The sequence below is a fragment of the Helianthus annuus genome, chromosome 2 (genome assembly GCF_002127325.2).
Source record: "Helianthus annuus cultivar XRQ/B chromosome 2, HanXRQr2.0-SUNRISE, whole genome shotgun sequence".
NCBI lineage: Eukaryota > Viridiplantae > Streptophyta > Magnoliopsida > Asterales > Asteraceae > Helianthus > Helianthus annuus.
In genome coordinates this window covers 124,889,656-124,906,873 of record NC_035434.2, presented here as the reverse complement: position 1 = coordinate 124,906,873, position 17,218 = coordinate 124,889,656, and the positions used below count along the sequence as shown (strand labels likewise).

The window sequence follows — 17,218 nt, the reverse complement described above, 5'->3', positions numbered from 1 at the left end:
GACTTTGTACAGGATCGTTTACCTATATATATGTGTATATATATATATATATATATATATATATATTTATATAGGGTCAGGATTTAGAGAGAACGATGAAAAATGTGAGAACAATTTTGGTGGTGACATGTGGCGTTGATGTTAAATTACACTAAGGGGTAATATTGTAAAAAAAAAACTCACTCACATGAAGTAGGTGTTCAAATAAAATGCCATAAAAACACCCAATTCAGAAAAAAGCCATGAAAATACCTAGTTAAAACGCCATAAAAAACCATTTTTTGAGCTATAATTTAGAACAACTCAAAAAAAACATTTTTTTGAGCTATAATTTTAAACGCCATAAAAACCATTTTGGATAAAATTGACTATGATTCAAGTCATGGTGTTTTATCTGGAGACATTGTTCATGGCGTGGTGTTTTAAACATCTATGATTCAAGTCATGGTGTTTTATCTGGAGACATTATTCATGGCGTGGTGTTTTAAACATCTATGATTCAAGTCATGGTGTTTTATCTGGAGACATTGTTCATGGCGTGGTGTTTTATCAATACAAAACATTCCCAGATTTTAAAACACCATGACTATGAGTCAAGTTATGGTGTTTTATCTGGAGACATTGTTCATGGCGTGGTGTTTTAAACATCTATGATTCAAGTCATAGATAAAACACCACGCCATGAACAATGTCTCCAGATAAAACACTATGACTTGAATCATAGTCAATGTCTCCAGTTTTTTAAAACACCACGCCATGAACAATGTATGATTCAAGTCATAGATAAAACACCACGCCATGAACAATGTCTCCAGATAAAACACCATGACTTGAATCATAGTCAATGTCTCCAGTTTTTTAAAACACCACGCCATGAACAATGTATGATTAAAAGATGTTGCGATTAAAAGATGATGAAGAATATAAAACACTCAGATGTATAATGTTTCCTAAAATTTCTCCTAATTCAAAATTCGATTCAAACCTTAAAAAACTCATCGGCAGTTTTTTTTGGCAGTTATTCTTGGAAATCAATTAAATGATAAAAATGTCAAATTACTAATATACCCTTTTGAATTAATTAGGATAAAGGACACTTGTCATTCCCAAATTATTTCTCACACTTCTCACAAAAGTCCCACTTTTTACAGGATCCTCTACCTATATATATATATAGGGCAAGGATAAATCGAAAACCCACTTGAGTTGAGAAAACCCAAGAAACTCAACATCTACCATTGATTAGAAGAGATGGATGGTTGTGATGTGTTTGGGTATTATCTCTCCTACTTTTTATTATATTAATCAATAAATGGTACATCTAAGGGTAAAATGGGGATAGAATCATCTGTGCATCTGATTTCCTTTGATGTGTCCCATTTTTCAATGTGTCCCCTTTTCCAAAGTGTCCCCTTTCTCCTGCGTCCTTTTTAACATATAATTCAAAAATACATATTAAAAAAAAAGAAAAGAAAAAGGTTCTGACAAATTCTTTTTCCAATGTGTCCTCTTTCTCTTGCATCTTTTTCTTATTAAAAAACACTAAAATCTGTATATTACCCTATCACCCTAAGGTCCATTCATGAAATGATGGTTTTTTTTTAATTCATATATATTAACGAAAAAGTGTGTCAACTTCTTCATAAAGTTGTTTTGGGCCACTGGTGTAGTATATAACAAAATAAATGCAAAAGCATTAAGTGAAAAACTGGATATACACGTTGAATAAGGTTACATTATATGTACCATCTTATTAAGGTTACATTCTACAAATAACGTTACATTTTCTGTATAATTTCAAAAAATGTACAAAAAATAAAGTTACCATTTAAAGGATATCGCCGATATCCACATACATAAAAGTGTAACGCGTTTTCTTTTCTTTCTTGTCCGACACAAAGTGTTATATTACATCACATGTTTACAAAAGTCGTCTTCCTACTAAAAGATGTTACATGTTGGTACGTACACTACAATTTTTACATGATCAATTTTACGTCACATATGTAACACTTTTTTTGTTATATGTAAATGGCATTATTTCTGTAACACAAAAAAAATGTAACAGACATTTTTTGCTTTGATTGATTGTTACATTTCTAACACAAAAAAAATGTAACAACACACTTTGATTCTGTAATAGTCACTTTATTTTTATAATAATCTGAAAAAAAATGTAACAACACACTTTATTTTTACAACAATCTAAAAAAGTGTAACAATACACTTTATTTTCAGTAACATGCATAATTTATGTAACACGAAAAATGTAACATGCATTTTTTCTTCGATTGTTAAATTTCTAACACCCGGTTACATAGTGTTACATAAAAAATGCCTAGATCTTGGACGTTCCTAACTAAGACGCAAAGAATTGTTATGAGAATTGTTACATAAAAAATAAACGTCCTTGACAATAATCCAACATATAGATGAAGTTACACCATGTGTAAACTTACATTTTATGTATAATTTCAAAAAATGTAAACAACCAGTAAACAAGAAAAATGTTTTTTTTTTTTACCATTTAAAGGATATCCACATACATAAAAGTGTAACGCGTTTTCTGTGTAATTTGTCTTGTAACACTTTTTATTTATTATATACTGGGTAAACGGATGTATGATATTTAAAAAGTTTTTGTGTACTTTAACAAGAAAGAAAAGATACACATTTTCTATTAAAAATGAGATTGAAAAATATAAACTCATAAAGATTGATATGACCATATAAAAGTACACTGTACTAGTCAACTTTTCCTAATTTCTCTCTCTTACTCGTTTTACCATACACTCTCTCTCTATCGTTTTAATCTTTTTCTTCAAAGATAATAATTTTAAATGTAACTGTAAAAAAAATTGTTACACTTTTACAAATAAAAACTGTTACACTTTACTAATAAAAAAAAAGAATGTAACTACGAAAAATGTAATGTATTACTGATAAAAAAAATACATCTAATTGCAAAAAAAAAAATGTTCCATTTGTAACTATCACTTCTACAAATCTAGATCCATTACATCTTCGTCGCACAATTATTATTGAACCAAAATGTATCCAGATCAGTTGCATAACCTAAACATATAAAAAAAACAAAAAAAAAAAGGAAATTTAGCCTTTGAAGTAAATTTATATTTTTTAGAAATAACAAAAGCCTATAATAAATGTACATGTTAAATAATAATGGATGGCTTGTAAAATGAACAATACTTCCAGATTAATTCAAAATAATGTCTTCAAAACATGACCCCAAATGTCCAAATGAACTTTTAACTTTAATGCCTCAACTTTAGATAATCGAGACTACACACATCACATAACATAGGTACAAGGATCAATTAACCAGAATCAAAATCAAAATTATTAAAACAAAAGAAGACAAACATGATCGAAAAAGTTAAAAGTCAAGAAAAGCTAAAACTTCAAACAATCAAAAATTTGTGATGCATATTTTTTTTAACCAGAATCTCACTTTTAAATAGAGTAATAATTTTTTTATCTAGAGAGAAAAAGATCCAAAACCATTTCAAAACAAGAAACAAACAACCCAAAACACAAATTAAAAATGCCCATATGCCAGATTCAATTAATCAAACCCACATACACAGTACAATCAAGAAAACAACAAATAAATCATCCAAAGTTATCAAGAAATGAAAAGGATTCTACCTTATGGATCTGGAGGATCTTTTAGAATTGGAACATCATGTTCAACAATCGAACACCTTTTAGATCATCTTCAACATCGAACCGTCATCTGAAACATCATCTTCAACATTGAACATATTCAACCGGATCTGGAGCATCTTTTGGATCTGGTAGCATCTTTTCGGAGCATCTTCAACCGGAGCATCTGGAACATTTTCAACCGTCATCTGAAGCATCATCTTTTAGATCTGGATCATCTTTTGATTCGGAGCATCTTTTTGGTTCGGAGCATCTGGATGATGATATTTTGATGTTCATATGTAGCCATGGAACCAAGCCACCATGTGAACCAAGTGTCAACCACAACCACCGTCACCTCCACCACTCGAACCGGCTTGAACGCCGTCATTTGAACCGAAACCACTGACCACCTCGACACCGTTTTGTTGAGATTTTGTTGATACAATCATGGTATTTGAAAAAAAAAATGTTATTAGATCTAAAGAATAAATTGAGGTGAAAAAGCATGAGTTTTGGTTTAGAGAGAGAGAGAGAGAGAGAGAGAGAGAAAGAGAGAGAGAGAGAGAGAGATGAAAAGAATAAAAAGAGTACGTCTCTTGCAAATGGAAAAAGGAGTGGATGAGATAGGAGTAGATGAGTTCACCTATTTAATGCAAAAGTGATCTTCAACAAAAAAGTATCAGCCATTTAAAAAAGTGTATGTACACAAAAAAAAGTTCCCATAATACCCTTCTGTGCATATGTAACAATGGACATGTGGCTTAACCTTGTCCATATAAAGAGTTTTCTTAACTGGGTTAGGTTTTCTCATTATAATTAGCCTATATATATATATTTATGTGAACTAATAATGTAATGCCATGTCAAAGCCCCACTCCACTCCCCATTTTGCACTCAATCACTAGCAATGTTTAAACACATGGCGAGTGGTAAACAATTTAACAAAATGTGATTGGTTGAAAGGGATTGGGGCCTACCATTAACCTTCTCTCTCTCACCTTTCTCTTCTTCACCAAGTCGGTGAGTAGTCACCGCCCACACCACCTCTCTTCTCTTCCTCGATCACCACTCCAACACCGGCAATGATTCCCCACTCGGTAAACCCCATTCCTAACCACTCCCCGCAACCACTCCCTCCACTCTTATTCTCTACTATCTATAGTACTTTAACCTAAAACCTTCTCTTCCAAAGACATTTAAAGACTTCGTATTTCTCATTTACGCCGCCAAGTAATTGGTTCAATATATTTTTCTTAGTAGTTTCCAAAACAATAATGAACGTATGTCTTAGTCCACTGTGTGCAATTGTGAGAGAGAGAGAGAGAAGAGCGGGTGCTTGTTGGTTTGGGTTAACTGAGTCTTCTTGTCGTTTTTGCAACCCTACCCCACCCTCTTCTTTCTCACCCCTTATTTATCATCTCTATCTCCCTCTTCCCTTCTCACCATTTTCATTTTTATTCAATACGTGAACCACACTCTCATGAAGAGAAGAAGAAGCTATATCTTTTGAGGGGAATGTTGTTTGGCTCGAGGTCAATAGAAACCAAAGATCTATATCTCTTTTTCTCTAACTGTTAATAAAGATGTACATATATATGTATGTATATGATGTTATAGTCAACTCAATTGGTCTACAGATTAATAACCATAATCTTTTTGGATTAATGAGGTTATTCATTTAGAGTGTTGAATGAGAGAAACTTGATCATTGGATGATCTGCTGTACTCGGACCAGGCTTCATTCCCCCCAATTGTTGCTTCATTTCTTCACAAACTTTTAATCTTTCTTGCATAAAGATCCGATCTTTGAGGTGGGTTTATCTTTATTCTAAATTCCAACATTTTTTGAGCATTTTTTTTTGTGATTTTTAGCCGTGAATTAGGTTAACTGATGGCAAATAAAGGACAGGTTTGACCTACTTTTAACTCTGCAAATACCCAGAAAACAATTTAGAGAGATTTTATATCATCATCACAGGGGCTGTATATGGCGCCCTTTTCCTTCATAACGCCCCCATAGCGCCCCGAACACTACTACGGGGGCGTTATGGGGTAAAAATTTTCTCCTCCCGTTATATATTTCGCGGCGCCATGCTTGTTGTTTCTTTTCTCTCCACTCACATAGACATATATATATATATATATATATACATATATATGTATAGTTTAAGGGTTTATTAATTAATTGGGTAATGATTAGGCGGGGGCTTTATGACTACGGGCTTAAATGCATAAGGCCCCATAACGCCCACACGCTAACGTGGCGCGCCACGTGTCGCATAACGCCCACAAAGGGGCGTTATGACTACGGATGGCCTCAGTCTATTAGATGGTCTGATGGCTTCTACTTCAAGAATCTTGTGTATCTGTTTATGCTATTTCTGCTTTTTTACACTCATTATGCATATATTTTTACTTTAACATTCAACCCTATCATCATTTCCTTATGATTGAATGATGATGAAACCTTTCTTATGTTTGCTTTTTTCCATATCTAGGGTTTTTATGCTTTTAAAACTTCATCTTTTGACTGTTTGTTCTTTTATTTTTTCCTCGGATTTAGATTTGCTAACTCTTTGAGATGATACAGTTTAACTTGTATAAAGAAGGTCTAATAGGAGATGGGCAGTAGCCATTATAGCTTTAGCTGCTGGACCAGGTGGTAGAGAGTAGAGTTCAAATCCTCACATGAGTATAATTAGTATTTTTGGTGTAGTATAGAGTAGAAATAATATTACCTTTACCGTTCAAGAAAACAAAAAGATGAGAAGTCCTTTTTGCCTGTTTTAGTTTTCTTGTTAATTCAATGCTAGATGGCTAAATCACTTACATGGGGTTTGTTCATCAGGCACAAGGAATTTGCTTAAACCATCTTTCTTATGTTATATTCTCATATTAATTTCTTTAAAATTTTTTAATGACAAATTTCTTTTAATCCCTATTGTATCGTCTGTAAGACATGAACCAAAGAACTTCCTCGTTTAAAGAAGTTATCTTTGCCCATGGACAACCACTCTCTTATATTGGTATTAAATTTGTTTAATAAGTTGCTAAGATTGTGTTTTTCAGTCAAATCATGTGTTTCTTACCCCAAGATTGTCTTTATTAGGTTTAATAATTTAATGTTCGTGTTTTTACTTGAATAAGGCTGGTGGATATAGGGTCCGTCCCCCATGCGTCGAAGACCGGTGCCGGATGGAACACCATGGTATCCCGCCCCCCGTCCCCATCTTCAGCGTCGGCATCTGGACGTTGGGTACGCTCACAAGAAGACAAAATGTTCTCCTCTCCCTCCACATACACCTATACATGTAATATACATATACACATTTTAGGTCCATCCTCCCATTTCCATACCTCTATCCTCTTTGTCCCATGCTCATGCCCATCTTACATGGCGTTTATGTGACGGGCCATCCTCCAAGAGAGGACCATCACCATACCCTGTACCCTAAGCAATGAAGAATGTGCATGTGTGAATTAATAGAAACCTCAAAGCAGCATTAAATGGCGATGAATAGGTGGTAGCTGTCTTGAAGAGATGTAAAATGAGTTGTCATTTACTAGACCACTAGTAGCCCTAGTTGATAATGTGAAAATGATGCAAACTTTTTCTCTTTTTTCGTTAAATTATTTCACTTGTTATGTACCCTAGAATTTGGTCTCACAAACGTAGCCCTTTATTTGATTTGATCGGTTTAATTTGTCCTTATTTTAACTCTATTCATCAACAGTTTCTTGATAAGCAGTTCTTGGTTATTGATTTATGAATCATGCATGTTAATAAGTTTAAATTCAAAAGCCCAATACGTATGTTTTTTTATATAAATTCTTGCAAACCCTAGAGATATATGTATAGATGTTTTTTATATAAATTCTCTTCTTGGGAAACAAGAAGTGAAAGAGAGCTGTCAAGTACTCTCATCTTCTGTGAGTCAGGCTACAGGAGCTTGTAATGTCTAACGTGTCATGAATTCTTGAAGCTGTGGGTCTGTCATTATTTTTACATCATTCAGTAGTACTGTCAATTAATTGTATTTAAAAAGAGAAAATTACCAGCATAGCCGTTTGACCAAGCCAATTTCGAAAATGGCCATTTGACCGGGCATAATGCACCCTCCCATGAAAGTGAACTCCCATAATTATGCACCTTCAATCCAACCATCAGCTAGCCGACACGTGTCCATGCTGCCTGAAACGGCTTTATGCCGCCTCGCCTGGCAGCCGAGCCGCTTCCCCCCCAAGCCAAGCCGCTTCACCGCCTGCCCACAAGTACAAGCCATGCCGCCTAATTTAGAAGCCAAGCCGCGTTAAGTACAAGCCGAGCCGCTACAGTATCAGTTTTTAAAAAATATCAAAATATATAAAAAAACATTAAAAAAATATCAAAAAACTTCAAAAAATATCAAAAAAAATCCAAAAATATCAAAATACTCTTTCTCTCCATATATTTAATAACTCGGTTGAATATTGTGAAGAATAGAATTCATTTTTATCTCTTTTATCTTTGTTTTTTATTAATTATTAATTTAATAAATTAATATTTTATTAACTTAAATAAACTAATATTTTAATAAATTAGTTTTTGGTTAACAAGGTTAGTAGAAAACTAATCTAGTTAGTAGATCCTTTAATACATTCAAAATAACCTAGTTAGTAGTCCAAATAGGTTAGTTTTTATAAAAGAAACCACTAACTGAGTTAGAAAACTCAGTTACTTCAGTTAAGAGTCAAAAAAAAGAAACAAAAAGGGGGTCCTTCTGTTCGGACCGGCCCTCTGCGTGACTCGTACCCGCGCCGCTATGTTACAATCAAAGTGTCTTAGCCAGTTTTTCCTCCAGGCAGGAGCTGATAGGATACCCAAGTTAATTCCTTTTATATGTTAATTGAAAGTTTTAGAATAGCCAGCTTTTTCCGCCGCTATGTTACATCCTTTGAAATACGGTTACTGATTCTATTTCAAGGTTTGCATTCTATGTTTCCTTTAAAATTTATATTAAAATAAGGGACAAAATGTTGTGTATGTTTAATTTAAAAAAGAAAATTATATTTTCCTTTCATCGTGATATCTTTTGAAAAAGATTGTAGTTACAAATCTCTTAAACTGGAAATGAATACTTTAAATTTATTAAATTAAATAAACTAATTGAAAGTTTTATATGTTAATTGAAAGTTTTAGAATAGCCAGTTTTTCCGCCGCTATGTTACATCCTTTGAAATATCGTTTATATAAATAAATATATCAAGTCATTCATGGAAAAAACTAAGAAATATCGTTTATATAATTTTTTTAAATAACTAATCATGATTTATATCGGAAATTTGTATATATTTTTATCGATAAGAGTTGAATTAGAAATAATAAACATTATACTTAAATCAATATTATACAAAACGGGCTTATAAATTCTAAAAATATTACAATATTACACAACCTACTTATTAAATCCTAACAATATTACACAATCTACTTATTAAATCCTAAAAATATTACACAATCTACTTATTAAATCCTAAAAATATAAAACTACATAGCATTAAAAAAAAAAACTACGAAGTAAGATAAATATTAAAGTGGTCAACCAACTTAAAATCCGTATTCTCTTCGTGCCTAAACTCGACCCTCGCGATATACACCCGATCATCGTGGCTCAACCCAGCCGCCGGGACACGGTTGTAGTAACGTTTAAACCGATCCAACTTCGGTTTAAGATCACGCCATTTGTGTTGACACGCGTTTAAGTTGTGTCGCGCGTTGCCGACGTGCTGTTGATAGTGTTGAAACGCTTGCCCCCAGTACGCGGTTTGTCCGCGTTGTAAATTTCGTTTAGCGTCAACGATAGCTGTTACTAATGCTAGTTCTTCTTCTTCTGTCCAATTAACCATCTTTTGTTTTTTTTAAGTAACAAAGTTGTGAATGGTTTGGGAGACTAATCAATTGTGGCTATTTATAGCCAACATTGGCCACCCCACACCGCTACCCCACACCCCCCCCCCCACACCGCTACCCCCCAACACAGCTACCCCACACCGCTACCCCACACCCACCCCCACCCCACCCCCCCCCCCCACCTCGGTAATAGCTATCCCCCACCAAAGAATTGTGGCTATTTAAGGTTTTTTTATGTTTTTAAATATTAAAACTTAATAGGTTAGTTAAATTAAAGGGGTATTGATAGTTAATAAATAAAGTAAAATAGAAACTACGAGTGACGAAAAACTCGGTGCAAACTCGAAATTCAACTATTTATTTAATTTTAATTAGAATATTTAACTCTAATGAACAACATAATACAAGACGAAAAAAACCCAGCTAAATAGTAACAACATCTTCACGCGTGTATACTTCACCGCCATTGTTAACGCTTCGTCTTGAAGATGCCTAATTTCACTTGCTTGATTTGCAACGGTCACATGTTGTTGTTCATGCATGAAATGTCGAAATACATCAATAGCTCTTTGGCACGAGGGCCCCTCTGCCCAATCCACAAACCCACAGCCTCCTCGTCGACTGATGCAGCAATAGAATTTTCTTCCCGGGTTTGTAGCGGTCCAGGAAGTTTTTATAATTGTTTGCGATCCACAATTCCTGCATAGCACCATTTTGCTAAGTGTAGTTGATTTTTTTTGGGGGGGGGGGGTATATATAGGTGGTGGTAGGTGTAATAAGGGACTATTATTAATTTTTTTTTTTGGTAACATATTATATTATATTCAAATACATAACAAATCTAATAAAACGGTGTCGTTACATCACTATTACGTTCAACACTCTGAATTATTTTTTCAACACTCGACTCTCCTTCTAATTTTGAATCATAGAAAAGCATAGCAAGGTGCCGCCTCATATTGCTAGCCGTTACGTTGGGGTCTTCACCGTCATTAATCTGCTTCCCGTTAATTAGCTTTTCCAGGAAAATGCAAACCCATACCCCACAATCTCCTAAAGGCCCTGTTTGTTGAGGCACGTTGTGTGCAAAAGTAACATGAAAGGGGTAAGTCAGCGGTATGGGCATTGTGGTGTAGTAACCGTGCCTACGTAGCCAATTGTCAAAGACAAAATTAATATGAGTGAGCACTTGGTCTCTTCCCCGGTCCAGAAATGGCGCTTCTGCAAGGCTACAAAATATAAACATAAAACATATTAGATAATGACAAAGTAAAAAAGAAATGTTACAATTAATAAATTTTTAACTAAAAACACAAACGAAAAAGAATAGTACCTGTCGTAAACAGTCAGAGTACGGTTAACCAGGTTGAAAACCCCCAGAAACCAGTGTGTTTGCGGTATAAGCAAAGGTACATACACCTATATTTTATTTTTTAAAATTAATAAACTTTTACGGAACTATGTAAATAAAATTAAAATTAAATTAGAAAGAACCTCATCAACTGTAGTAATTGCTGGAAAAGGTTCCACGACCCCGGTGTAATAACCCTTGTATGTTTGTTCAGGGAGAGTCGTTCCATAAAAATACATTTGGAAATATGGTGGTAAAATACTCCAACGGGCATTACGATCTCTCGATTCATACAAGTGGATCATCCAACCAAAGATATGCTGTTTAGCAAAAAATCAAATAATATTTTACTTTTGTTAGTAAACAGATAATATATCTAAAATTCCTTACATCATCGCTCAACCACCCCTCGTTATCGTCACCTAGCAGTGCTGACCAGAATGACGGACCTACGAATCCACCCGTCGTTAATCGGAGCTGGACATCGCCACTACTAGGATACCAACTCCTAATTTCAGCGATCTTTTGATCATCTGTTTTTCGCTTCCTTGTTGGCCCTTTTTTCAAATGTTTAAAAACAACAAATGGTGATAGCACACAGGATGAGGGCTTGACAAGCCGTTCAGATCGCCTCAAATTGACCAACTCCGGATCAGCATTCTACGAGAAAAAAAATATATAAGACTATACAGTTGAAAAATTATATTTTAAAAAATTTCATTAGTTTATAACTTACAATATCTTCTTGCATTCTGTTGAAGCTCGGCACACGATAACTATTATCGTACACTTCAAACTGGTCGGCTACACCCTGAAATTATAAATTTTAAAAAATGTCATCAGTTTATAAATAATTTATTATTATGAAAAATTTATAAAAATAATAAATTAAAAAAATTCAAGTATTACCTTATCACTAAAGTTAACTTCTGGCATGGAAAATGGAGTACTACCAGGAACCGGCCGAACACCATGTAAACCCGCAGAAGTTAACATGGCAGTTAACTTGTGGTTGTTTTCATCCATGATCAAACTTATCTTGTGATTGTTTTCATCCATCAACAACTTAAATTTTTCAATAAGTTCGTCATTAGAACCAACCCCATAAGAAAATTGACCGGGACCAAAATTTTGTTGTGGAATTTCTGTTCGGTCTGGTGCCGGGGAAAACGGTTGTTTCGGCTCATTTAAACCGAAAATATTATTATACACCTCATTTAAATCTTGAGGCCGTACTTGAGCTGTCATATGTGACCGTACATCAGACGACGTGTCAATACCATACAGTTGACGTTGGGTATCCAAATAATCTGAACTGGCAATAAACCACTCAGTTCGCATCTCAGCATCGGTGGGTAGTATGCACATAAGAGGTTGGCATTCAGGTTTCTATATTTTGCGATACAAAAAATTATAAGAACAGGTACCTAAAGTAAATAAATATGTTTTATAATTGTAAATTTAGTGAAAATACCTTAATAGCATTACGGAGATATTTCTCCACACCTTGCTTCTGGTACTTAGTTCCGGCTCCCCAACCTAAAAATCTTGGAATCGTCTGTACTTGAAATAATTCGGGTTCTGCTCGAAATTCTGGAAAAATCTCCATGATCCACATCTGCACATAAATGGGTATAATCTGTAATAATTAATTAATCAACATATAACTGTAATAATTAATAAGATGAAAGTGCTACCTTGAAGGGCCAGACGAAGCCTGTTAAAGAAAAACCAGTTGTATCTTTTTTTTGTCGAATGTACATATTATAAACATTCGTAACCGTGTTTTCCCAAAAATAGTTCCCCCATGGATACTGTCTAAATACCACCAGATCGTCTACAAGGTGTATCAATCTATCATCAAAAACATTAGTTCGTTGAAGTCCCAAAAAACCTAACCCTAACAACATCAAAAGACAAATCCTCGTTTGATCATCTGGATCTAATATCCCTAGAACAGCGAATTTTTCTTCAACCATTCCCATGTTAACACGCTTTTTCACATTGAACACTCTCCGTTTGAAGGAATCTTCGTGATCCTTTGGTGTCCACTCTGTGGGCCCAAACTCTAACCCGGTAATTAGACAGAAATTTTTAGGGGTAAACATTAGGGTTCTTCCGGCAAGCTTATAAGGAATACCAAGATGCGGTGTAGGTGTATCTTCTTGAAGACTTGCAACTCCGACTAAAAGCTTGCTATCACATACTCTACTTTTTATATCTAAATAATTACCAAAACAAGTTTCTCTGATATATGATTCGGTTTGTTCGGACATGGCATCCTTCAATCGCTCTATAACCGACCATTTTTGTCTAACTTTGATTTGGACTTTCTAGTAATTTTACATAAAAAAAAAAAAATGTCATAATATTATAAAATAAAATAAAAATGTCATAAAAGGGAAAACATATATACTTACCTTTACAGGTGGAGGCGATTGGTATACTAGATCTTGCATCATCTGATCTTGTTGCATGTTACCTGGTCGGGTCGGGCCCTGGTAAAACTGGTCCATGGTCCCCTACTGTAGAATGGTGGTCCCAACTGCTCTTGGACTGTGGTCCCCTCGTAAATCTTTGGTGCACTTGGAAAGTGAGAAGTCTTTGTTTTTTTTCGTATTAAGAAGATTGTTCGAACACGTGTCAACACTGGGTGAACCGAGTAAGTGAAACGGCATATTTGTAGAGGTGAAGCGGCATTTTTAATGGCGAAGCGGCTTGGGGGTAGCGGTGTACCGGCATAAATACAGCGGTAGCGGCATGGCGACAGGTTACGCGGCATAAATACAGCGAAGCGGCTTGGGTTAGCGGTGTGCCGGCATATTTCTAGGTGAACCGGCATATTGGCAGGTGTACCGGCTTGGGATAGCGGTAGCGGCATAATGGGCATAGCGGTAGCGGCATATTGGCAGGTGTACCGGCTTGGGCAGGTGTAGCGGCATAATGGGCAGCGGTCATGTCACATCATCTTGGAAAGGGAAAGACATAGGTGTAGCGGCATAACCGTCAGGTATAGCGGCATATCCGACAGCTATAGCGGCATATCCGACAGCTATAGCGGCATACCTACCGTAATTTATATTTTTTAATTTTTTTTTTTATTTTACTAACATGGTAAGTTAATAAACAAAATAATTTATATTTATACTTATAAGTAATTAATTGTAAGACTTGGAGTATAAATACAACACACAAAAAAACCACTTTCTCTCATATAGTTGGAAAAAATGTCTAATAAAAACACTCAACCCGTTAACAAATCATCAAGTTGGATTCTTCGCAAATTGAGGAAGCCAAAAAACAATAGTGAAAGTTCGTCCTCTGAACCTTCAAATGCACAAAATGCTGAAGACAACCAGTTTGTACAGAACCGTGAAAGCTTACACCTCCATAGAACAGGTAGATGGGCAATTCTAGACGACGAAACGGAGAATTGGTCGAAAGATGTTGTCACATTTTACAATAATGGAGACGCTCCATTCTGCTACTCGGCTGTTTTCTCAAGATCAATTGAGTTAGACCAAAATTTTTGGGGCACTCTGTTGGGATGTCGTAGTAACGGCTACCTAACGGCTTTAGTAAATTTCCTTTTAATCTTTGTACAATATGTTGTTTTTTTGATGTTAACATATCTAAAAATTAATAAATGATGCTTCTACAGCATATTGAAGGTTGGGTTGGAAGACTGATGGCTTGGAGGAGTAGAAAACTTCAAACGGAGAAAATGCTAAACTTGCGTTGGACTATTCTACCACCACAATTCTATGAGAATTTATTAGACTCTGTTACTAAAAACGTGGCTAAGTATGGTAATGGTAAATTAAACCCATTTCCTTCTTTCATCGACGTTGATTACGTTTTTTTCCCACTGCCGCTGGAAAATAGAGAATGGGTGCTGCTTCGACTTGAGTTGGTAACTCAGGAATTAGTTATATACGCATGTGAAAACATAAGTGTTGGTGAAAAGTACAGAAATGTTATTCACCCACGGTTGACTAAGTTCGCAGTTTATTTCGGAGCTTTGTTGGTGCATTTGCAATATTGGAAAAAGACGGGCAAACCGGAAAGACGCATGATTTTCGAGGTTAATGAAGAATACATGGTGTCTAACAGGTCACTCTCAGGAAATGAGGGAGTCTATCTATGTATGCTTATGGAGCATTTAGTAGCAGATAAACCAATTATTCGATCCGGACAAACAATTCAAAATTTTTTAGAATACAGACGTTTCATGGCAGATAAACTGTATTTTTGGCGATGTTTACCACGCCCAAATCTTGTTTAATGATATTTATTTTATTATTTTAAATGTTTAATTATTTATATAGAATTATGATGACTTCGTTCTATTATATAAACCCCCCAACATCCACACACACCATTACACCTTCAAAATAAACAGAACTCACTATGAACACAAACATGGGTGTAGGTAACCAAGATCCTATCGAACCAGTGGTTTCCGCAACACGTCGGCGATCCACTCGACGTCGACCGAACCCTCCTCCTTCGAACCAACTACTTCCCGCACCTGGGAGATTAACACGACGTCGTCTGAACCAAGAAACTACAAACCCACCACCTTCAATTAACTCAGAAAACCAAGAAACTACAAACCCACCACTAGAAAACGAAAACATTGTTTATGAATATTACCAGCAAGAACATCCTGACGATTTAACAGATCAAGAGTTGAACTTGGCATACGATTTAGCAATGAGCACACTTCAAATTGCATCGCCAAACACTAATCAACCTAACCAGATGCTTGAGCATGGAAGACCGGAAGGCTATGAAACGGACCCGGGAGAGGAGTATGTAGAATGGTGGGGGGAGGAGGACACTCGATGCCCAACACCGGAGAGCCCACGTCGTACATGTTGGTACTCCCCAAGATCTGACGGTCGAGACAGTGATCGTTCGGTCTCGCCGCCCCCATTCTTCTTGGGTGATTGGCCTTAGAAATAATCTATTTTTTATTTCTTAGATTTATAGTTTAATCGTACGTTTATATAAATGATTGTCCGTTTGTTTCCTATTCTATCTTAATAAATAAAGTCTTGTGCATTTTTTTAAGTAATTATTAGAAAAAAATTAAATTAAAAAAACATACATATTTGGATGGAGGTGGCTATATATACACATCTTTATGCTTCCTCTTTCCAACATACTGAGGAACTAATAATGTCCAAAAGGAGGTCTTGCTCAACCATTCCTCATCCAGTACAGAACACGCGTTGGATCATTGAAGATGATCGATATGACAATTGGTCTCCAAATGTTCTTGAGTTTTACTACGATGGTGATACACCAACTTGCTATTCGACATACATGGGCGTTACACCGTTAGGAAAAGACTGGTGGGGCGGACTTCTTGGGTTTTGTGGCAATGGTTTTATACAAGAAACGGTATTTAAAAATCTAAACATACGAACTATATATGTTTTTTTTAATATTTTAAAATTAGTTTTGCCCTTTAATTTCCAGCACATAAATGCATGGTGTAACAAGCTAATGTATTTACGGGAAACTCAAAGCGAGACACGGCCATGCCAGTCTAATGATTATCGTTGGACAATTATGCCCCCTCATTTTTTCAACATGGTAGTTGAACAGAAGCATGATGCTTACAGCTATGCAGATGGGTCTAGACAAAAATTTCCTGCATTTTGGAATGTGGATACGGTAAAAGTTGTTTATTATTTTATTAATTTCATCCAAAAATAATTTGATCCGGCCATTTAAATATCGACATTTTGTAGGTCTACATGCCAGTTTCACACAAGGATCAACACTGGTTAATCTTACAGATAAACATGTTGTCACTAAAAGTTAAAGTTTATTTCCCAAATAATTGTAATGTAATGCATTGTGGAGAGTCGTTTTGCATACATAAAAAAATACATCAAATTCTACTTGAATTTGAGTCTCCATTCTTATGGTTTTTGGGTCGCATATCGTACTGGCAACTTTCTGGAATAAACGAGACAGATACCTTGGAGTGTGCGGGGGATGATGTGTGGCCAGATAACGGGGATCATACAGGTCGAAATTCAGGTGTAATTATTTGTATGTTAATGGAAAAACTTGTTCAAAACTTTGCATTGACATGGGAAGAGGAAAATCTACAGGATGCTTGTGTCAGATACAGACGGTACATGGCGGATGAACTCTACGCTGGCCGATTCACACCAAAAAAAAACTGATGTTTGTATCTATGCATGTTAAAATAATTCAAGTTAAAATATAAATATATTTTTCAAGTACAAGGATTTCAACAGAATGTTGTGCATAAAAAAAATTTCCAA

At 35.3% G+C, this 17,218-nt stretch overlaps 1 protein-coding gene and 2 long non-coding RNA genes across 3 annotated transcripts; 2 read left to right on the top strand and 1 right to left on the bottom strand.

The window, feature by feature from the left end:
* Nucleotides 1–2,849: 2,849 nt before the first annotated feature.
* Nucleotides 2,850–4,289, bottom strand: LOC118486631. Its single transcript, XR_004879261.1, has 2 exons — nucleotides 3,670–4,289; nucleotides 2,850–3,075 (listed from the first exon to the last, which is right to left on the bottom strand). It is a non-coding gene; the product is annotated as an uncharacterized LOC118486631 (long non-coding RNA).
* Nucleotides 4,290–5,011: 722 nt separating this feature from the next.
* Nucleotides 5,012–7,302, top strand: LOC110921038. Its single transcript, XR_002582121.2, has 2 exons — nucleotides 5,012–5,480; nucleotides 6,817–7,302. It is a non-coding gene; the product is annotated as an uncharacterized LOC110921038 (long non-coding RNA).
* A 9,115-nt stretch (nucleotides 7,303–16,417) lies between these two features.
* On the top strand, nucleotides 16,418–17,124 carry LOC110905196. Its single transcript, XM_022151092.2, has 2 exons — nucleotides 16,418–16,595; nucleotides 16,673–17,124. The coding sequence occupies exons 1-2, from the start codon at nucleotides 16,425–16,427 to the stop codon at nucleotides 17,114–17,116; spliced, it is 615 nt and encodes a 204-aa protein (XP_022006784.1). The 5' UTR covers nucleotides 16,418–16,424; the 3' UTR covers nucleotides 17,117–17,124.
* The last annotated feature ends 94 nt before the right edge of the window (nucleotides 17,125–17,218 follow it).